The sequence below is a fragment of the Pithys albifrons genome, chromosome 6 (genome assembly GCF_047495875.1).
Source record: "Pithys albifrons albifrons isolate INPA30051 chromosome 6, PitAlb_v1, whole genome shotgun sequence".
Classification (NCBI taxonomy): Eukaryota; Metazoa; Chordata; class Aves; order Passeriformes; family Thamnophilidae; genus Pithys; species Pithys albifrons.
Window position 1 is genome coordinate 51,456,176 of NC_092463.1, and position 23,149 is coordinate 51,479,324.

A 23,149-nucleotide genomic window follows, 5' to 3' on the forward strand; every position below is an offset into this window, starting at 1 on the left:
GTGCACCAAACTAGCCAGACACAAAATATATGTGTCCTAGTTCAGCAGGAGGGACCAGCTAACCCTGTGTGTGGGTGATCAAAGCTGTGTATTCTACCCCCTCTATTCATTCCCCAAGGATAATGGGCCATTAGCAGCAGCTGCCCAGGGAGCCATTATCACCTTCACACCCAGCCTGAGGGGGGCGGAGCTGCCAAGGGGCCATCAACAGTTCAGTACCCCCTGGCTCCCAGAGTTAATCACCCATTGTGTGAGTCCCCACCCAGGGGGAGGGACTGGGTGCTCCCTGAGGGTACATAAGTGGTGGGTAAGAAGACCTCGGGAACTTCTCGTCGGATCCAGAGGAGCAGCAGGACCTCGACAGGAGGAGATCACCGCTCTCGCCCAGACCACAGCCCTCGCCTGCACCAACAGGTTTTTCATTTCCTTTTGCTCTGGACTTGGGGGAACCACAGGGGTCTCAGCACAAGGGCAAAACAAACCCCCTTGGGTTTGTGCCCCAGGACACTGGGTTATACTGCTGGGGTTTTGTGAGTTGAAAGCAATTTCCCTTTTGTGTCAGTGTTGTTATTATAATATTATTATTAAATTTTAGGTCTGACTTATAATCTCTCTTGTGGTGAGTTCATTTCCCCTGCTGGTTCGCCTTTAAACCAGCACAATATGAAATTTTTGTAGCCACTTCCAAAGCATGGTGTCCCTGAGCCAAGTCACACAAGTGTGCCCTTTCTCCCATAAGACTTGTTGATAAACACTGAATGAGCACAGCTGCACAGCTTCATAACCTCAAAACCTCTACCAGGCTGCATCTGGACAGAGCAAGAGTGCAAATCTCTGCACTGCAATTTATATAATTAATACCTATCCTGCAGATGAGTTATAAAATCTCAAACAAGCCTGTGGCAGAGAAATACACAGGCACTAGACCTCTGATGTCTGCCTCTTGTTCTTCTACTGCTTTATTTTTCCTGCTGATAGGTTTTGTGTTTTTGTAGAAATATTAAGGATGCACAAAATTCAGCATGAATACTCTATTTGATAGTCCAAAACCAAAACATATACTTGGAAAAAAATACAGACATCCCTGTAACCATTTACTGAAAGAAATGAAGCATCTGATTTTTTTTTTACCTCTTTAGTAAACAGGGCTTCTAATTCTTGCTCATCCAGGAAACCATCATTATTGACATCTACAAAAAAGGTGTTAAAATGCAAGTTCAGTAGGTACAGAAAGTCATACATGTAATAGATCTTAATGAATTAAGTAAGGATCAGTGTACATGTCCCATGTGGATTAGAAACCTCATTTAACAAGCAACTGGTTACATAGGTTGATTTTCTGTTTAGTTTTTTATCAGACATTGGCTGAAGTGTATTACCATTTTTGGTTGGTTAGACAAGTCTGGAGCAATATCCCTACTTCTTAGATTAGCAAACTGAAATAGGTCACCACAGGATTACGCAGAGTGCAACTGCCAAAAAGTATTGCTGAGAACAAGTTGTCCCAATTTGACAACTAAATTTGTAATTAGACTCAGCAGCAACAAAATTTTGCAGAAAAATTTTGTTAATTGACAGTATGACTCTTCAAAAAAAATGAAGAATTATATGAAAATCTGTATAAATATGCAGCACTTGAGATAACAGTAAAATGACTTTTCATGACAAATGCAGAGAGGAGAATACTTGATAACTAATGATCCATCTTTTATCCTTCATTGTACTCTAAATATTTTTATACTACCTCTGAAATTGAAGGAGAATGTCTACTTCAAATAGATGTTATTATGTGATATTTTTCTCCATTTGCTTCAAATTTTTTTAAATACCAAGCTCTAAGGCAAAAGGTTATTTCAGCTATTTGTGTTTTGGTAGGATTTACACAAACAAGCTGCCAAAACTTTCAGAAAATTCTTTCAAAATCTCTTTCTAGAAAGAAGAAATAAGATTTAGTAACTATAGTACATATTTATACATTTTATAAGCCAAGATAAAAGTTCAGACTCAAGGTAGAACAGTTTTCTTCACCTAAATCATCATCTTTGGGATTAGTCAAATTCTGTGTACTGTTCTATGTACCCTGTGCAGTCTAATTCCAGGGAGGATCTACTTAGTGGCTCATTTTGATGAAGCATTTAACAATCTCAGAATATAGGATTACATGATAATATAATCACATCTAAAGCAAAATGTCCATTGAGATGCATCCTCAGGTCTGCTACTGTTGCTACTTACTGTTTCTAGTTGCACAGTGCTCAGAAACAGTGGCAGGATTAGAGGGCATTTTGGTTTTCATCATATTAATCTTGCAACTTCTGATGAGGTTTCGAGTCTAGGACGTTCCAAAGATTAGGGGTGTCTGGTACTTATCTGCAGAGGTGATGCCCACCAGAGATACACCTCTGAGGTTTTATTCCTAGTATGTAATGTGCAAGCAAAGTTAAAGATATGGACAGCCCTCTAACTACCCATACTTCTCTGAGGAATCACTACTGGTTTGGGGCTGTATGATTTTAGGAGTAGTTTAACAAAACTCTGTTTTCTAATTTTAAGCTGCATTTAAAACTTTGCAGAAAACTTACAAACAATAACAAATAAATATTTTCCCCTGTATACTATTCAGACTCATCCAAATTGTTTGAGGTATAAGACTTCATCCTAGCATATGACAAACTTGTCCTCAGCAGAATGTAAAAGAAAGTCACTTCACTTGTTCATTAAATTAAAACTAAACTTCTTACCGTGCAATTTGAAAAATGTTTTGGGGTCAAATTCATTAGGATCTAGTCCATCTGCTTCTTCCCACACCTCTTTCAGTTGATCTTTGCTTCCCTGTAGATTGTTTAAAGAAAAACTATTCAAAAGACAATTTAGTGTAATTTTTCTGCATTACCTTTGCATTATGGTTTCTCTGAAAGGCTTTGTTTGCTGATTAGTCTGTAGCAAATAGAATCAATGGAATTTTTTTTAATGCCCTTTTGATCAGGTCTAACACATTCCTTAGACAGAAAGGCCCAGGGAAAGAGCGAATGTCAAGGAAATGCATATTCTGTGGAAAGGAGCACCTGTAATAATCGGTCATGGCCACACAGACTCATCTAGAAACAATAGCTGAAGAAAGCTAAATTAATTTGCCTTTTATAGAGCAAACAGTACTGTGTATTAGCTCTTTTTCTCTGGAAAGGAAGGCTTCCACTCAGTCACATAAGAACAGGCTGTGGCCTTACAGGGTGGTGAACTTTGGGGTGATCTCCATGTTTTTTCTTCATCTCCTCAAATTTGGATTCTTCTCGCTTCCTCTTTTCTTCATCCAATGTTTTTAAATACTCCCTCCTCTCGTGTTCTTTCATCATCTCATATTTCTTAAACTCCTCATGGCGGGTCTTATCATAGTTTTCTAGGTCACTTGTAGCCTAAAAATACAGATATATGCGGACATATGAATATGCCACACAATTATGTAACACCCTTGACATTAAACACTGCATTGTTCAGCTCTGTCGGCAAGGCTGGCCATTTTGCCATTCTCCTTTTAAACACGGGGTAGACCAGTTGAGGGGTTCTGTTCATATGACAGCAATGTAGAAACATCTGTTATTTTCATGGAAATTAATTTGCAAGGGTTCAACTGGCTAGACAATTTTTGCAATTGCATGGTACTGTACACAGACAGCAAGGTGTCCTTTCTCATCAGTTAGTAATAATTAACTCAAGTTAAATAAGTCCCAGATTAATAGTACCATTAACTCCTTGAATACTTCAGAATAAGAACATTTGTAGTTTATCCTACAGTTTAATGAAAAAAGGGCCTTCATTAATAATGGGAGTTAGTTTGCAGTAGTTTAACACAGACTAAATTAAAAAATAAAACAATTATATGGAGAGAAAGGGTAAGAGTGAGGGAACAATTTCTAGCAAGTACTTGTATGGAGCTTAAAGATGTAATTTTCAGACAGGCCAAATGATTTTTTGTGCTTTTCAAAGAACATGTTTATACCTGTTATTGTCTTTTCATCATTTACATTTTAGTTTTCAGATTCACTGTACCTTATAAAAAAACCAATTTCACAGCAGACTCCCTAAAATGCCCACTACACTCTGTGAGTGTCTTGTCTGAGAAAGGAAAAGACAAAACAATAAAATACATAATGCAAGAAAGAACTGCCCTGTTGAGGATATGCATCTCCTAGCCAACTAGGACTTTCCCAGAAGTCATGTTCAGAAATGGCAAGAAAAATTATAATATCTCTATAAAAATAATTTTACAGAAAACAGATTAAAATTTCCAAGGGTAAAAAAATTATACAAAAATAACAGAGAGCTTGAAATATAACTTATCTTTCAATTTATTTTGAAAATATGAAAACTGTCAAATGCTCATGTTGGACATGAAGTGTTCTCTAAAGCACAGCTGAGACAAAAGTCATTTCTCCCCGTGGGAAGTGTATTTTTCTCCAGCTTTTGAAAAAAACTATGCCTTGCTTAACTGCATCTCCTGAAAAACGCACTGAAAAATCCCCCACACCTGTGGCTGATACTGAATCTGCTCAACAGGCACTGAATGTCATGCCCAGTGTAAGCAATTTCTAATACTGATAATCTTAAATTCTACTCTGCTGTGGTTTTGCAGCTTGACATATATATAATAGATCCCAAAATTCATATGACTAGGTTAGGGTTAAGTATTTATGGCATTCTGTGAGAATCTTGTATCATTTAGAATTAGAAATCAGAAAATACACTTGGAAAACATGTACCCCTATCTGAACTGTATTTAATTTAAAGACTTCCAGAAAGGTATGTTTTATTCCCAAAGTTGCTTATACTGCCACTGTGCACACTGACATTTTTCCAGTCTGCGTGGAGACAAATGACTTGTCTCTCAAAATGAAACCTGCATGTCATTTATAAAAGTGGTATATAGGAAAGGATTTGCCTTTACCAGACAGAAAAAACCCATAATAATTAATACTCAAACCCCCATAAATAGTTAATATCTGGCACTCACTGCTTTGATCAGCATATCTAAGTCTTTAGGTTCGAACTTGTCAGGATTCTGATGGTTCAGGTGCTCAAACTGCTTAAGGAGAGCCTGATGGTCTATGCCAGTGTCTGAAAGAATAAGGTACACATGGAAAACAAGAAAATAAGTTTGAAATCCAGTGAGATCAAGAAGTTAAAGTCTTTCATATGGGAGCTTATGCTTTTTAAGTACCTGAGGCTTCCTGAGGGCTGTATAATTTTTTCACTGTTGGAGGAAACTATAGCAAACTTTCTTAAGTTGTTTTTCCTGAAGGAGGCTGGCAAAATGGATGGCAATTTGCACTACAGTCCTAATGTGTCAGTGTTGCATGGCATACCATAATTTCACAAGCACAAATTAAAGTTTATGGTTCAGCAAAGAAAATTACAATGAATTTGAGCTATATAAACCAAGAAAAGGATTTTATTATCTTTTATGTAAATAAGATAGTTGAAATCATGCTATATCAAGGCTAACAACTTGTATATTTTCCTGAACCAGGAAGAGTCCAACTCTTCTATTGCTCTGTACATTTTGCAAATTACTTATATCTGGCCACAGTCTTATGTACAATGTGGCATAAAATTATACCAAATCAGATAAGCAGATATTCAGATTTCATTTGTGAAAAAAGAGAAGTACAAGACAGTGGAGAGTCAGGTCTTCTGTCTAAAAGTGGCAAGCATTTTCTCTTCCTTATGACAGGATTGATACCAAACCGTATCAATGCACAATGCACTAACAACTGAACACATTTCTACCACAGGCTTTTCTAGATGTTACCGTGGTTTCTGAATGCTAATGATAGATAGTACCCTCTCTTAAGAAGCACACACTTTGATATTTTAAGTACAACAACTGTGACAAGCTTTTACTAGATGGCTTAGCAAAGAATATTTTATTTGTTTAAAAAAGAATTGAAAACCCACAATTTCAAACATACTGTTCCTTCCCAAACTATCTGTTTTAAACTCAATGCTGTGTTTGTATTATCACAAAACAGCAAACACTGGCCAGGGCAGATTTAAATCATCATTCCACCCTGGTGAGATCATAATTTCTGTTGAAATATGTGCCTTTGCCTGGTTTTGAAACATTTTTACAAGTGTAACTAACAATAGACTTAAAAAACCAAACAAACAAAACATCCAGCCCTCAAACCTATTTTCTTCCATTTCTTACATTTAGGGGAAAAAGATTCCTTTTATTTGACAATATTTACTTGCCACATTACTATATTATCTGAGACCCAAACCCTAACATTCTTCTGTTCTGTACTGATCTAGTAGGATCTTGCTGAAAATGTTTAAAAAACACATTTGGATGAGGATTGAACATATTCAGAATATAGTCTCACATTTGTTTGGGGTTTTTTCTTTTATTAACCCAATCCATCTGAGAGAGAAGAAAACAAGGGAATTTGTATGCTTTTCCTTCTTATTTTAGGTCAGATAGAAGACTAAGCTATTAAGTTGTGTCATAGAGCAAAGACTACCAGAAAAAATAAAAGGAAATAAAACGATTCTTCTTGCTGTTTGTACTTAGTCTAAGATGTTGACTGGGTGTTCAGATGCAACTGTATTTTATAGGTAACTTGGCCATACTTGTTGTATATGATGTGAAGAGCTCATGGGCAAAGCCGACTTTACAAAACGTTTTCACATCTTTAGTAGTCACCTGCCTATTCTGAACTGCAATAACCTGTTCCCAAATATAAGATTTCACAGTTATACAGTAACAAATCTGAGCTGTTGGGGAAAATTATTTTTCTCAAGGACACTGTTAGTTAATATTGATTTATGAAAGTAGAGAGGGCTAAAAGTAATCAGTCCATTAAACTTCAAAATACACAAAATTACTATATACACAACCATTAGCTGCTGTCAGCTGGCTCACAGTTAATGTCACAATGATGTGGTCACCGGACTGCTTGTCTGCAACAGAAGCAACATCCCCATAAACACTTACTGGCACCTACACACTTCAGTCTATCTGCCACCTGTAAATTTGGCTTAGCCTGGAAGACAGATCCTCATTCTTGGATTCTTGTAATTTCATGTATTCAATTCTGTGGAACCCCACCCCATAACCTGCAAAGATTTCATTCATAATCTGCACAGGCAAATTGAGCCCTTTTTTAAGAGTTTCATTGTGTAAACACCATTTCAGAAACAAGAGCATGGAGTCCATCCTTAGGATCTTTGTTTACAAGCAACTAAATCTCTTCAAAAAGACATCACTAGTAAGGGATTTTAAAAATTCTTCACTAACAAAAAATAAAAAGGGATAGCACCTTTTCCCACACAAACATGCAGCAACCAGAATAATTAGAAACTTGTATACTTTATTCACTGAAATTGCCTGAGGTCATAAAATTGTATTAGAAATTAAGCAAATGCTATGGACGCTTTTTTCACTCCAAATGTTTTTCCTTATTCAGGAGCTTAAAACTGCCCCCAAAATAAGAAAAATAATCTTCTAAATGTGAATGTTTAATGTTTGTTTTAAAACTGTACAGTAACTCTAACTGATGGAAAGGAGGCTGAAAGAGGACTACAAGGAAAACTTTCATGTTAACTGACTGTCAAAAAAATAAATTTTCTTCCCTGGAAAGACAGGAAATGCTGTGTCTTATTCTTAAACACAGTCCTAGTATATTATTAGTTCTCAGTGAGTAATCTATGAATTGATGCATTACAAAATAGAAGTTGAAAAATAATTAGAAGCATCTAACAAATTTATTTATAAGTATTATATTTATTTATAAATAACTCAACTTGTTTCTGTCAGTGAAAAATGCAGACAGAAGCAAGTTGAGTTATTTATAAAACACAAATGGGTCTTCTCCCCAGTTTCCTATAAAGACAGGTCTTTACGGGCCCTAGCCCAGCTCAGAAGGGACACTCACTTTCAGCTTAGTTATTATTGTTGACAACAAACAAAGCACAACTGATGGACCTGGCATTTCTCCAACACAATTCCCCCACAACTCATCTAGGTAAATTTTGTATTCTTACCTTGAACAGAATCCATTTTAGCTTTAATTAACATTCTTAATCTTGCCACCTCTTGTCTTTTTAGTTCATCCAGCCGTGTTCTCACATGGTGACTTACTAAATCAAGCTCTCTGCTCAGCTTTCCACTCTGTCAAAAAACAAGTTATGTATAAAAACTAGAAGAAAGTAATTTTTAGGATTCCTATTAGACAAGAGCTGCAAGACAGCAGACTAGTGGCAGTCTTCGGCAATATTGTAGCAATCACTGTAAGAATCTCAATATTTTTCCAAAGAGCAGATTCAAAATTTTTATGTCTATGGTTATAAAAACATAGAGGAATTCTAAAAAGCTTTCTGAAAAGAGAATCTCTATCTTGCTGCTCCAAAGGGCAAAACCAGAACCTTGAAGGAGCAATGCCTAATAATGTTTGTGACAAGCTGCTTGATCAAATGTTCTCAACTTAGTTCAAAAGAACTGTGAGAAGCAGCCAAAGTGCTGGTGTTCTTCATCCCCTCGATGAGGGCTGTAAGACTTGAGGGGAGATGTATGTATGGCCAAACTTCGCGAATGAAGATTTGGGAAGGGCTGTCCCCACGTGGGTGGGCCCTTCCAGCCTGCGCAGTGGATTTTAGGTGAGGCTCAGCGTGCGCAGAACTGGCCCCACCGTTTAAGTCCTGAGGTTCATCTGCCACGGCCGAGCGAGCTTGGATGGTGCCAGTGAAGTCCTCAGGACTAGAACCTACAGCACCCGGCATTTCCCAGGAGGTCTCCCATCCAAGTACTAATCCGGGGGTGACCCTGCTTAGCTTCCGAGATCTGACGGGATCGGATGTGAGGGGAGATACAAGCACGGCAACAGCCACCCATATTTATTGCAAGAGCCTTGTAATGAACAGCACTCTTCAAGGGTTACACTAGGTGGAGCACAGGAGAAAAAGAAGCCAAAAGCTGCCAATGGCAACACGAAGGATTAAAGGAAACACAAAAAGCATGATCTCCTCTTTAAGTCTGTCACTTTTGACTGTTCCCTACCCATTCCTTGCTAAATTTCCAGCTCATAAAGGAGGAATGCAGAATGGCCACCACTTAGAGCCAGAAACTAAAGTGTAAAAGACAATGATGTGGGGAGGTTTTGGACAGATAGCTGTGTGGATTGGCACAAAAGACAGGACAGCAGTGGAGAAAGCCAGAGGTCTGTTTCATTCCTACTCACACTGACTTTACTTCTAGCACAACTCCTCAATATTCCCAGATATTAAAATCTGTCTTGTAATTCTTTTCTGTATCATCATATACATTTATGACTTACTATCTTAATCTCAGAAAGCAAATACACCTCTGTGTTCAAAACAGTGTTCCAAATTACTCAGCAAGCATCTACACATGAGAGCTAAATTGCAGCTGTTTTGATGTACATGAAGGTTCACCTACCTGAGTAAAGTCTGAAATCAGCTTTTTAGTATACAGATAATAGGCAGAAACTATGCAATCAAGTGTATGTTGTTGCTGGGGAGGTTTTTTTATGCTATGGAATATTCTGTAATGAACAGAAGTTCTGCTGTGCCTTGACTATAGACAAAGATTTAGTAAAATACCTAAATAAAAATTAAATTTAAGCTCACAAAAATTGAGAGGAGTATGAATAGAGAAAAGGAAGACGGAATATAACATACATGGCTCATGATGATGGATTTAATTAACTATAATTTAATTCTTTTTTTGAACCTACCTTGATTTCCTCTATGTCAGCAGTCTGGAGTTTCTCCCTGAAATGTTTATCAGTTTCCAAGACATCTATCACTTGCCTGAGATATTCATCATAATAAAGCCCTGTATCCTTCAAAAAAAAGAATGTGAAATTGAGAAAAAGACTATACTGCCAAAAATTTAGCCTTGTTTAAATACAATTATTGAAATTACACTCTAATCTCAGCAACACAGGCATTATGCTGTCTTACATATCTTTGTTTTTTTCAGATTAGCAATTTATGATTCATTTGTTTCAGCAACTAACAAGGAAGAGGACACAATTGTTTAGGAACCCATGCAATACACAAGCATCTGTCATGTTAATACAGTGTGTGGCTTTTTTAAAATAGTACAATTCATTCATTACTCTTCTGTTCGAAACACTGAATTGGAATCAACAACTGGAATTTCCCAGGCCACCACCCCGTCACTTGAAGTCAGTTTCTGTGGAACAGTAAGTTCTTCCTACTGTATGCTGGGGAATTCCTTCCATGTGCCACCTCACCTTTGGCAGCTCATTGAAAAAAATGAAAGAATTAAATTAAACAGAACGTCCCCACAGCAGATGGCAGACCCTATGACAATACTGGCTAACATTGGTTTCCTTCCTGCAAGTAACTCCAGTAAAGAACATGGAAATTTCAGAAAGGGAGTTTCCCATACCAGATTACTGACGCTTATCCAATAAATTTCAGTACACTTACTGGATTTTCTACCTTCTCTCCTTCTACGTGACCTTCTCCTTTGACTTTAGTCTTATCTATGTCTATAGGTACAGCTTCCAAGGCCATTAGGAGACATGTCATCAGCAAAAGACACTGCTGGGGCAGGACAGATAGCCACTTCATCTGAAATGAGACCAAGTCACAAAAATTATTATAAATCATGTTATCATACTCTACTGATCAGAATTTTTTGACTTGTAATAACCCACTTTGCACATTATGTTCCACTCTCAAGGAACACTAAAACTCAAGGAATTAAATACAGCTTTAATTTTTAAAGGCCATTATTATGCCAACGTATTTCCTCAGATTAATTTACCATTGTGTGCCAAACCTAAGTTGTACTGCATTTGGTGAACGGTTTGTAGCATGTTGAGGTTGATGCCAAAAGGGTTTTTTTAATTTTTCAATTTTCATATTTTGTAGATTTTAAGAACATAGTAGATGTAATGCTGTAAATTTTAGTGAATTAATATTCAGCAGCTTGTAGCATAAAGCCCTTCTATCTCTACCCCTGCTCCAGAACAGGCAGCGAAGATCTGCCAGCTATTTAGTCTTATTCTCAAGGTACCAGATTAGAGCATATCAGAAGAGAACATAAACATGGAGCAGTGTGACCCGAAGCCCTGGAGAGCGTCCAGAGAACCTTTGTGTGCTGAAGAATAGGAGGTGGATGAAGACAGAGGGTCCCAACGACCCCAGCCCCAATTCAACAGGGGTGGGAACTGGACATGTGGACAGTAGTAATTGGATAGGTTATATTATAAAAGCTATAGAACTCAGAGCTTGCATGCGCGCGCGTTGATGTATTCCTGGATGAGCAGGGTTGCTCATTAAAGTGCCTGCCCATTACCTTATCTCCTACAAAACTTGGCTCGGAGTCTTTTTTACAGACTTTTACGGCAACAAGGTATTATCAATAACAGGTGGGAACACTTGCTTAGGATGTCCAAGTCTCACGTAACTAATACTGACGTTCCTACTCTGATCATATCTTAGCTGAATTTATTTGCAAGCTCCTAAAGATAACCATGGACACTGAATCAGATTTTAGGATAGTAATACCAGTGGTTTTCATGTTTCAGTAATGGAGTATTTTGCCTAAAATTTGGAGTCAAGATTGCCTCCAAACTTTATTTGCAGGAATAGTGTTTTACAATCCATGTTATATTCATATTTCAGGTTGATGGACATTCCTGAAAAAAGTGCTCACACTATCTAATATTGTTGCTGAGGCTGGCACTTTATAAAGTCAGTCTTTTCCAAACTTTCTTTGGTGTCTTATATAAATCTAATTGTCACATAGTTAGATGAACACTGAGCACTTTGAGTTCTTGATCCCTGTCTTCTTCCCTCCATCAACTCTGGTTGAAAATAGTTCAATTCAATCAGAAACTGAAAAGATGGAATACTTAAATGGTGTGAATACAAAAAAATCCAGCTAAAAAAAGTAATTATGGCAATCCAGCATATGACAGCAAAGTCAGCCTCTTGAGACAATCTGGCCAGTTCAGTCTGAAACACTCCAAAGTCTCCGGATAATGTATAAAAAGTTTGAGCAAACTCCAGTGCTACATTAGTAATATAAATCCCCTCCTGGAAAATGAAACTTGCCAGTCAAAGACTGTTTAAAATTAGCTCAGATATGTCAAAGAAAAAGACATAACATTCAAGAAATTGCAGTCAAATAACTCAGAACCATACCTGCTACAAGGAGAAATTCTGTACAAGTGCTTTAGCTGGTCATGCAAGTAATTCTGTCAAAAGTACTTATGTCCACCAGCATCAAACCTTTTAGGGGGAGGGGTGAGTGGGACAAACTAATTACGGTGTCAGGGCCAGTTTTTCTGACTACATGATCTGGTACTTGACAGTGAAGCATTGCTTTTGCTTGGATTAAGCTGCCCTTTACTATGGCAATAAATGTACATAATGTTATGTATTTAATATTAAGCATTGTTAAAACCCTTATCCAACTGCTAGATATCTGAAAGCGCTCTTATTACAAAAAGAAAAAGACTTGCCCAGAAGTCTCAGGCCAGGCCAGGCTACAAGGGCAGAACAACAATGCTGTTGGGAAGTCCCAGACTAGAGCCCTCAGTTGAGTTTATCAGTGGCACAGCTCATTTTATGTATCAGTGGCATGGATAATAATGCTATGCAGGCCCACAGTTCTTTTAGCTGGCAGACAACCATCACCCTACTGTCACTTATTTTTTTCTGTCTTGCCTGGACAAGATTAACTGATTTCATCCTGTTTTTTCCAAAAGTAGATTGCCACGTCTGGTGCCAGAGTCATCTCTGAACACTGCTGTTTGTTATTTTATCCTTACCAAGGCATCTTGATATACCTGTCAAAATACAAATACAGCTAGATCCCCCTATGGGCTTTAATACAATGAATGGGAAGTGGAAATAGCTTCACTTAAGCAGCAGGTTGGATGGAAAGAGAAAATAATGTTTCTCTAACAGACAACCTATACCATGATAAGTATGGCATGCAGTTGCACAGACAACACATGCTGTGTGAACCATCTGCCCTCTGAATGTGTCATCCATTTACCTTATTCAATGATCCCCTTAGTTTTTGTATTGGAAAAGATGTAAAAAATTTTTCTTAATTACCATTTCCATATTACAGCTCTCCAAGAGTGATCATACACCAGCCTAAGGAGTGCTAAGCTTACCTATTGATTGCTTTTATGGAAGCTTTTCTATACCTTTGATCATGCCTGTTACTCTTCTCTGAATCTTTTCCAGTCCTTGAATGCTTGATTTGAAATAGAAGCTTGGATGGCCTAGGCTATGCTACAGATTTTATTGGAGGATTTTTTTCTTAACAAGAAAGGTTTACAAACTCTATAGGTAGGACTGAGGATATTTGCAAGGTGATGGTTCTCTTTCAAAGCAGACTGAGATACAGTTGTGAGGAAGCCACTGTACTTTTCAGGTGAAATAAAACAAAGTACAAGTAAGGCAATCAATTCAGTATCTGTCAGCCATGTGTATTTAGAAAATCAATAGGGGATAACTGAACCTCAAAATCCACTTTGAAAGATTCTGGATGAACAGCCTGGGCAATAAATTCAGCAGAAGCAGAACAACACAGCTGAAAAGAGACACAGGTAAAACAAATCCACCTTGCTGAAATTCTTGAAGAGTATGAATGGGGCAGTCCAGTAAACTGTAAGTTAAAGGCTACAAGCATGCTTTAAATCTAGACAATGCACACGAAACAAAATTAATAAACCCCATAAATACTTATATAAGAAAATACTCAGCATTTTTAGAAACATTTTTAAAAGGTTATGTATATTTGAAGTATTCATTTTTAAAAATTGTATCCTTCTGATAATGCTAAAAAATTTGGACCCCAACAGATGGATATTTTTCCAATCAAACTATTTGCATATATACAAAGTTATAGTAATAAAAGTAGTTTAATATTATTACAGGCTAGTCTAGTTATGTAAGTTGTGTAAACAGTGTTTTAGAAAATCATTATGTGGCTATAAAATGAGCATGCTCATTTCAGGTAAGACCAACAGGTGAGATGTAGTGAGATGAAGAGAAGCCAGAAACTCAGGTGCTCACCAGAGTTCTGATGTTGACTCATTCTTTGCCTACAAGTGCTAAAGCAAACACTTTCAACATTGACACCTGGCCTTTGATCCATTCTACAGACATAACTAATCTCTTTAAAGCCCCCGACCTACAACTTCCAGTAACATGGAGGAGATACAGACTGTTGGTTTAGGCTGCAGCAGGGCACACTTAAATTGGTGAGACTGGAACCTGAACTTAAATTGGTGAGACTGAAACCTGATATGTAAAATGTCCATGCTGACCTGAAACAACTGAAATACCAGTAACCATACTAGTCTGCCAAACCTCATATGAGGAAGCACTGATCACCACCAAATTTAGGATGGGCAACAGGAGCTATATGATCCTTAACTACATCTGCAGCAGTCAGCAGAGCTTAACTATCAAAAGCTCTAATCAAAGTGCCATTAGGTCTGCTGACTTACTCTGGAATAAGTGCTCATGAGCAATTAGGGTTTCCTTGGAAGTACCAGACTCTGTAATTACATGTTGTCATATATAATGGGAAAGATTGGATGATATCACAGTGTGTTCTTCATATCTATTTGATGTAATAGGCTGCTCAGGAAAGACTACATCAGGCAGTTTTGTTTCCAGTTTTGCATAGGGTGTTTTTATTGTAGCTCTTTTGATAAAACAGGCTACAAATTTCACACATACCAGAAAGAATTAAAAGCAAAAAATATCTCTATCATTGCAGCTGACTTTGAAGACAACTATGCCTAACACAGGATTTCTCACAGTATTTTGAGGAACCCAACTATCATGTAACAAGTAAATTGGAAGTACATGTATTAGAATAAAAAATAATTATCTAGTGAGGACAGAGTTACTGTCTTTAGGTATCTATTAGTCCAAGACTATACTCATCAAAATTTCCTTAAGAAAAGCAGGTGACTAAGATATGCATCAGCCTTTGGAGTCTGATAGTCACAACCGAGTCACTGAGCACACCCTACTCTGACCCATATTAGAAAACAGAAACCAGGCCCATTGCAAATTATAATATTAATCAGCTGCCAGAAAAAAACTCAGCATGATACCCAAATTCAGCATCTAGAGGGAAGAGTGAGAAAAGGTGGGATAAGAGAAAAACTGGGGTTCCAGTTTTTTCCACTAAGCACTTTACTATTAAGAGTTCATTCCACTCTCAGCCTGCTACCAGCTACCTGCAAGAGTTCAGACTTCTGAGAAATCCATTGCTGGATACCCATCCCTTCCCAGGTATTTTGAGTGCACCCATGTGTCTGACCCAGAAATGTGGTTTCCTCTGTACTGGAGCCACCAAGTCAGCAATCAGTCCTGGTGCTCCAGCAGAGCAGCAGTGTCAGTTTGCTCACTGCCATCAGCAGCACACAAAGCACAGCACACAAGCTCCTACCCTGCCATGGGGAATGTCATCATTACTATTCTTCCTATGAAGTTTAATAGAAATATGAACTGTTACAGATCTGCCCCACTAACTAGTTATTTTCTTAAAGATAGATGGAGAGAGTTAATGTTACAATTGTCATCTGAAAATTAAGTGATTTTAGTCAAAGACAGGTAGCCCACCTAGATGAAAAGGTAGCACAACTGTAATCTGCTGGTATCAGAAATCAATCTCATCTTTCCAAGAGGGACGAACAAACATTTCTACTTCTAATACAGAAAGAAAACTAATCATTCAAGTAGTGCTCTAGAACTGACAAATACCGTAATTTATAAACAAAGCCGACATCCTAGAGAAAATGAAAATAACTTCTCTAAGTATTTTACAAAATAGAGTGAGAGCCAAAAGAATGAGACAGTCAGCAGTAAACAGAGACACCAATGTACTTGCATGAACAGAAAAATACAATTGGAAAAGAAAAGCAGCAGGCTGTCTGCCAGCAATCTTGATCTCACTAATCACAAATTCCTATCAACTTCAGTGGAACAAAATCGAACATTTGAATTATAAAGAGCTACAGGCTTTGAAAGGCAACTACCAAATGTTGCTTCTGAAGTTTGTTCTAGCAATATTAACACCAGTTGCTAAACAGGCACACCTATTTTATATGGCTGCCAGGTGTTCATAATACAAATCCAAAAATTTACTTTTCATTAACATGACACCTATTGCCCAGAAAACAGCATCATTCTGGTACTGACATCACCTTCCTAGTGAAGTACAAACATTTTAAAAGAAATAATACCCAATGTTAAATTTTCTAAAACTGAGATAGGCAAAACCATATAGTGATACCAGGGTGCAGAGTCTGCACATGTAGAAGGCCAGTGAGAGATTATGATGCAAGAACAGCACGTGACTGTAAATGTCATACTGCACATTTGTACTTGCCAAATCCATGTGTACCATGGTGGGCAATGAAAACATGAATCCATACTGACATAACACACAAACAAGTCTACCTATTCATAAAATATTACATATGCCTGCTGTATCTGATGTGGAAGTAATTAAACCTGTGTGAAACACAGTGTGGACATGCAGGATGGCAGCAATGTTCTCTACAGTCATGTATCTGATTTCCTATTTTTGTGCTGTACTTTGGAGAAATGAACAATCTTCATAGGCAGTGCTGAGTGAATAAGACAAACAAACCAGGAAATGGATAAAATAGAGCAACTGATTTTCACCTTTCTAAGAATATTCTAACCCCAGTACTAGAATGAGTTCTGAGCTATGTAAAATACTCCTTCAGCAGTCTGAGCCAGCCATCTAACACCTTGAACCTGTTTTCACCTCTCTGAAACAGTGATATATCTGCCCATTTATCACAGTTTAAACAGAGAATGTTTATATACATAGGCTTTTCAGCTTTCTTTAAAAATTATTTGCAAATATATAAATTGATTTTACTCACAGAATCTTAAAAAAACACCCAACATTAAATGTTTGAAATTAAGAAATAGATTATTCTTCTGCCATATTTTGTGTTTGGAAACACCAGGGTTAGCTCCTCCCAGTTTTTTCAGGAGGAGTTGCCACACAGACACTGTAAGCTATCATATCTTAAGCAACGAGGAAAGTCAATGAATCACCAGCTAATGCATCTTCTTCACACTGTCCAGTGAGTTAATCTGGCATTAGTGGAGATGAAATGTGGCAACAATTTTGAGAAGGAAGTGGAAAAACCTGTTTCCACTCAAACATTAAGCTACAACTCTGGCTGTGGGGAAGGTGTCTCTTCACTGGGTCATCAATCCTATAGATTCAGGTTGCTCACTGAAGACTTGTGCAGGAAATTACATGGAAAGAGAAATGGCTACAAGCTGCAGTAGTTTTCCCTTTACAAGTTAACATTCAAAATACAGAAACACCTGCACACTTCCCTTCCCAAACGAAAACTCACCCTTTAAAAAGTTAATATGCAAGCTATTAACCATTACAAGCTAGCTATTATTGCTGTAGAATTATATATACTCTTTCACTATCCTTCAGGAACGGTTTTCTCTTCTGTCAAAGTTGTCCATTAACCCCACGATTCAGATGGTGCTTTCTTTCTTCTAGCTAATATCCAACAGGTTTCACAATGGACATGCTGTCCTAACCTCTTAAGTTTGAGCACATCCCACTCAGCCCTCTGCACCAGGAGACATTCCTTATTTTTTCAAAGAAGCATTTTAATCTTGCACATAAACAGTTTTATATAAAACAGTATTAAGTACATAAAGGCAGCAAAATCCTTTTTTCTCATCCTGTTTACTTTGCCTAAATTCTTTTCTTTTGAGTTGTATTTGTTGTATTTTTTCAATGCACTTTAGCTGCTCCGTTCTCTTTACATCTAAAAGCTGGCTGATGGAACAGCTTCTTTTTTCAGCTTCCCAGAAAAGACAGTGTGCCTCGACCATGCCCAGTACAACATTTGCTGACAGAACCTCCTTTTAAAAAATGCACTTCAGCTGTTTTAATTAATGAGTCATCCAAATGCTGGGGGATACTATAAAGTAACACAAACTATGAGAACTTGAGTGGGAAAGAAGCAATTTTATGTTGAAACAACATAACAATGTACGATAATATCATGAAACAATGCAAAGGTATGACCAAAACAAAAATGGCATAGAAGCAAAATGTGTGTCTGCTGCTACATGTGCTCAGCTCTGTCATACGTAAAGTCTGAAAACTATTTTTCTTCTTGTTGCAATGTTAACGGTTCATTATTTAAAAACTTGTGTGCATGCACACAAATACATACACACATATTTATTATAGTACCTGCCTTCAAGGAACTTTCCTATTCTTCCTTCAAAAAAATAAACATAGGTGTCTACAAAGCTACCTTATTAGCTGAAGAATGATGAAATATTAGTTCTTGTTTCTCAAAGCAACTTCCTTGATTTTATCAGTTCTTTCCAACAAAGTTGGCTCAGAAAAAGATTTATGAAGCCAATACTCAAGCAAAAACTTGTACTGAATTCAATGCATATTTGATTAAAATCTTATCAACTGCAGAAGCAAATTAAAAAAATATAAATTACTGGTACAAGTACAGCTTTCTGCACTATAGTTTCAGTTCCTATACAGAACATAATACAACAGCACACCGGGAACCTCAGAAACTCATTTTTCATAAATGCAACTGGCAATTTTGTCAGTGCTGACGTAAAAAGTAACCTCAAATATGCTACTACATGCAACCAACATATTAGCTCAAACTCTATCTCAAATCAAAAATTATTTCAGTTATTCTAACAATATGCATTTTGTTTTACTCGACAACAAACAATGATGCTAAAGTAAACCTTGAACGTCCCAGAAGTTCAAGGTACCTTTTTTCCCTTTCAAAAAAAAAATCAAACCAGAATAGCTATGCAGAATAAATCTAGATCTAATGATATGGAGCCAGATTTCAAAATATTTAGACACTTAATGATAGCTGCCTAATGAGATTTATGTCCACAATTTGCTAATTCCCATTGATTTCTACTTCCAAATGCGCATAAATGTTCCTCTCGTTTTATAAAGAATATAAGGCAGGAGAAATGCAATCATGAAAAGGGTCTATATATCTTGAATTACTTATGATGAAGAACAATATTTACAACTTAATATGATTAAAACAGTTTAATGAAATGCAGTTTCTTTCATTCTTCCAACTGTCAAACCATGTATAGCACATAAAAGCAAAACCTGTTGAAATTAACAGGCGTTTTGCCTCTGATTTCATTCTGTTTGGGATTAGCACCTGGTCACGATTTTAGTTACATAAAAGCACATCCCTATCCAAGGCTTGTGTCTACTATGTATCTAACAGGAACTTCAGAGAAATCTTCTCTGCTTACTAAGCAATCAAACAGCCAAAAGCACAATACCCCTCACTAGATAAAACACCCCTGTGCACAAGAGTTCAAACCATGGCAGCTCCGATAGCGGCTTTTAACTTAACAATAAACAAATTTATCTTTCTTATGTAAAGTGCATTTGTTTAGTCAGCACAGCACTAGAGCTATGCATCAATATTTCCACACCTCTGACACTTGAGTCAATAAAATTTACATTTTTATTATCTCAGAGAACTACTGCTCTCCCCCTTCATGGCTAGCACCCTAATGGCACTTTAGCAACATATGTATCATTTTGGAGGGGGCACAGTTTTTGACAGAGCCTTTAGCTTGGCTTACATGAATAGAAAGTTTACATCAGCAGTACTGCCAGTACTATGCAGCCACAGTATGAAAACTTTGCCTTAGTCTTATTAAAAAATATTTTTTGTTGTTGTTGCTTGGTTTTATTTGCCTGATGGGGTTTTTTGCATATAATTTCAGATACCAAATAATGGTATCCCAAGCAGTATTACAGCATCAAACAAATTTACACCAGATGTCTTTTCATCCCATCGCTAATGTAAGTATTAAGCAGACCCACTGGGCAATATTGTTTCCCTGTTTTGTTTTTTTTTTGTGTTAACCACCTTGGTTAAAAGTGAATGAGATTCACATTGTTCTACACCAACACAATTTTTTAAGGATAGACATGCTATTTTTTTTAATATAATTATCTTTCCTATCCTAAAATAAAATACTGCTACCATCCAAGTGATGACTGTAATGAGTAAAAGAAAAAATAGGTAATCATGGGTAGAAGGCAGGGTATGTAATCACGTTAATAACCTGCAGTCCATGATGGATGTGGTGCTGTGACTGTACAAGATCACTGTGTAGCAGATGACAGAGCTACAACTGAATCTTATTTTCTCACCAAAACATATGCTTCTCCCATAAACCTTCAGGGAATTTTAAGCAGAGGTCCATAAAGATTACAACAAAACCTGGATCCAAAGGTTTTTGAGTGGCTCTTCCTCTCCTATCCAGTGTTCACAGTAAGAATCTTCCCTGTGCTGCTCTGGTCAAGAGGGACAGTCACTTCAGAATTCAGAGTGGAGCTGCACCAATACTGAGTCAACCACAGGAATTTTTGGGGGTGTGGGAGAAAACAAATTGACAAAAAAAAACCAAACACAAAACAAAGCAAACCTTCACTTTGACGTTGATACCATGGGTGCACAGGTGCATCATTGTTCATATACTGTGATGGTTTTGTGTTGAAACTACTGGATATTATCTCTCCACAGCAAATATTTGCAACAACAAGAGAGGCTTTTTTCTATTACAGGCTTACTAAAAAGCACTGCCAAACGTGGACTCTTTTGAAAACCTTAGCTATGTTCATCTCATGAAAAAAAGAAGTTACCTGTCTACAGCCATATCTCAACTATTTCTTTTTTGGAATTCTGAGTGCAGCAGCAGCCTAGCACTGGAGTGTTTTACAGAGCAAATACAGTAATAGTGTAAGATGTTCAGCTCTGGGGTCCCCAGAACAAGAAGATCATCAATCTGTTGGAACAAGTCCAGAGGAGGCAACCAAGATGATTCAAAGGATGGAACACCCCTCCTATGAAGAAAGGCTGAGAGAAATGGGATTGTTAGCTTGGAAAAGAGAAAGCTGAGTGACTTAATTGCAGCCTTTCCCTATCTGAAGGAAGCCTACAGGAAAGGTGGAAAGAGACAAGGGAGATGTATTCACAAGGGTATATAGCAACAGGATAAGGGGGAATGGCTTCAAATGGAAAGCAGGTTTAGATTAGGTATTAGGAAGAAGGTCCTTACTGTAAGGTTGATGAAGTACCAGAACAGTTTGTTCAGGGAAGCTGTGGCTGCCCCAACCCTGTCAGTGCACAAGGTTGGATGAGGCTCTGAGCAACCTGGTCTAGTGGAAAGTGTCCCTGCCAATGGCAGGGGGTGGGAACTAGATGATCTTTAAGGGTCCCTTCCAACCCAGCCATTGTGTGAGTCTATGACAGTAATGCTGTAAAGCTCTGTCCTTTCTAGTGAAACCAGTCGAGTCTTCTGCCCAAGTTTTCCCTGCGGTTGTGCAATTACCAGCCACTCAACGTTTTCCCGCTGCAGCCGCTGCCAGCTCTGCCTTCCTTTCCCCTGGCGCTCTACAGCGCTCTGCTGCTCGCTCACCGCACGGACCCGCGGGTACCTGCGGCACAGCCGCGGGCCGGCCGGAGGGAGGGATGGAGGGAGGGATGGAGGGCGCGCACACACACACACACACACACCTAGAGCCGCCTTCCCGGCGGGGCGCCCGGGAAAACTTCAGTTGCACCCCGCCGCACAGCCGGCAGCCCCGCGACCCCCCGAGTTCGAACTGGGTGGTGAGACCCCTGCGATCCCCCCCTGCCCCTGACAGAAGCTGCCCCGCCGCCAGGCCTCTGCCGCCGCCGAGGGCACCGGGACGGGCGGCGCTACCTTTGGGTCCCGCTGCGGCGGGAGAGGAGCCGCGGCTTCTCAACAGTGAGGTGCCTCCTGAGCGCGGGGGGCGAAGGGCGAGGCGTCCCGGGGGTGCTCCCGAGCGCCGGCGGTCGCGGTGCGGAGCGCGGTACAGGCAGAGCGGTGCGGGCAGAGCGGTGCGGTGCGACAGCCCCGCGCGGCCCCGCGCCCGTTGCCATGGGCACAGCGCCCGCCCCTCGGAGCGCAACGATTGGCCAGCGCTGACCCCTCGCTGGCGTCGCGGAGCGCTCCGATTGGTCCAAGCGGCCGCCGGGGCGCGGTGACGCGCGCGCGCGGCCGAGGAGGGACGTGGCGGTGCCGAGGGGCGGGGCCACGCCGGGCCGCGCGCCGGTGGCGTCACCGCGGGGCGCGTTCGAGGGCGAGGCAGGAGGATGAGGGCGGGCTCGGGCTCTGAGTGTCCCACCGGGCCAATGCTGGCACTGCTCGTGCACCTCGAGTGACGGCTCGCTCCGTGCACCCGCTGGCACCCCGCGCAGTGCCCTCCGTCGCACTGAATCGTTGCTGTTCCGTGTCCGGGCGTGAACTACAATGTGGGAGTTGGAAAATGTAGTCGAAAATGCAATGCATCCTTCTTCTTTTTCCTGTTTTTTTCACTTATTTGAGCCTTAACTGACCTGGTTTTCCCTTCTTCGTAGAGGAGACAAGTCTTGACCTCCGTGCAGATTAAGCAATTTAGGGAACTGTTTTCAACCTGCGCATTTGTTTTTGCATAGTGCAAGCTTGAGGCTTGATTTGTGAATAGCCATTCCCATCCAGTTTCAGAATGTGGTACCTAGGGGTTTTTTTTGACAATTATTTTCCATTCTTTTTTAATTTATTATTTGGACAATTATCTCTAGGCATTTATTCTGCACTAAAAGTGCTCAGAAAATACTCAGGAAAGTTTATGTTAGCAGATAGGTAAGTATTAGCTCTAATAGCAAATGCACTGCACTTCCTATAAAATATTTATTTCTGGAATAAGCAAAATTCTGATTGTAACCTCTGATGGTGTCTCTATACTGTGAGCCGGTACTGCCATTTAAAGAGATGTATTGACAACTACAAATTATTGAAGAACTTTTATCACTGTGCATTATATTTCTGTTATTCTGATTTACAAGATAAGTATCTACAAGTTTGGGGGTAAACTTTCCATGATGACATCTGTGGTAACAAAACTGTTAAAGTAATAGGGCTGACACTACTCGGAACTTTCACTCTCTCTCGGGAAGATTCTGTCCCACAATAGAAAATAATTTGCCCATACTACAGTTCACTTTAG

The 23,149-nt window shown here is 39.0% G+C and overlaps 1 protein-coding gene across 2 annotated transcripts in view; it reads right to left on the reverse strand.

Annotated features, from left to right (window-relative positions):
• NUCB2 (nucleobindin 2) overlaps positions 1-22,060 on the reverse strand; it is a 29,841-nt gene extending 7,781 nt beyond the window's left edge. The window contains exons 1-8 of one of the 2 annotated variants that reach the window (XM_071558884.1): positions 21,844-22,060; positions 10,474-10,617; positions 9,750-9,857; positions 8,041-8,167; positions 5,009-5,112; positions 3,228-3,413; positions 2,742-2,832; positions 1,132-1,190 (exon numbers count right to left, since the gene is read on the reverse strand). In XM_071558884.1, the coding sequence (XP_071414985.1) occupies positions 1,132-1,190; positions 2,742-2,832; positions 3,228-3,413; positions 5,009-5,112; positions 8,041-8,167; positions 9,750-9,857; positions 10,474-10,617 (819 nt within the window). In that variant the 5' untranslated portion in view covers positions 21,844-22,060. Of the gene's footprint in view, positions 1-1,131; positions 1,191-2,741; positions 2,833-3,227; positions 3,414-5,008; positions 5,113-8,040; positions 8,168-9,749; positions 9,858-10,473; positions 10,657-21,843 lie in introns of those variants that run through there. The other variant, XM_071558883.1, reaches the window with a different exon arrangement.
• Between the last annotated feature and the right edge of the window lie 1,089 nt (positions 22,061-23,149).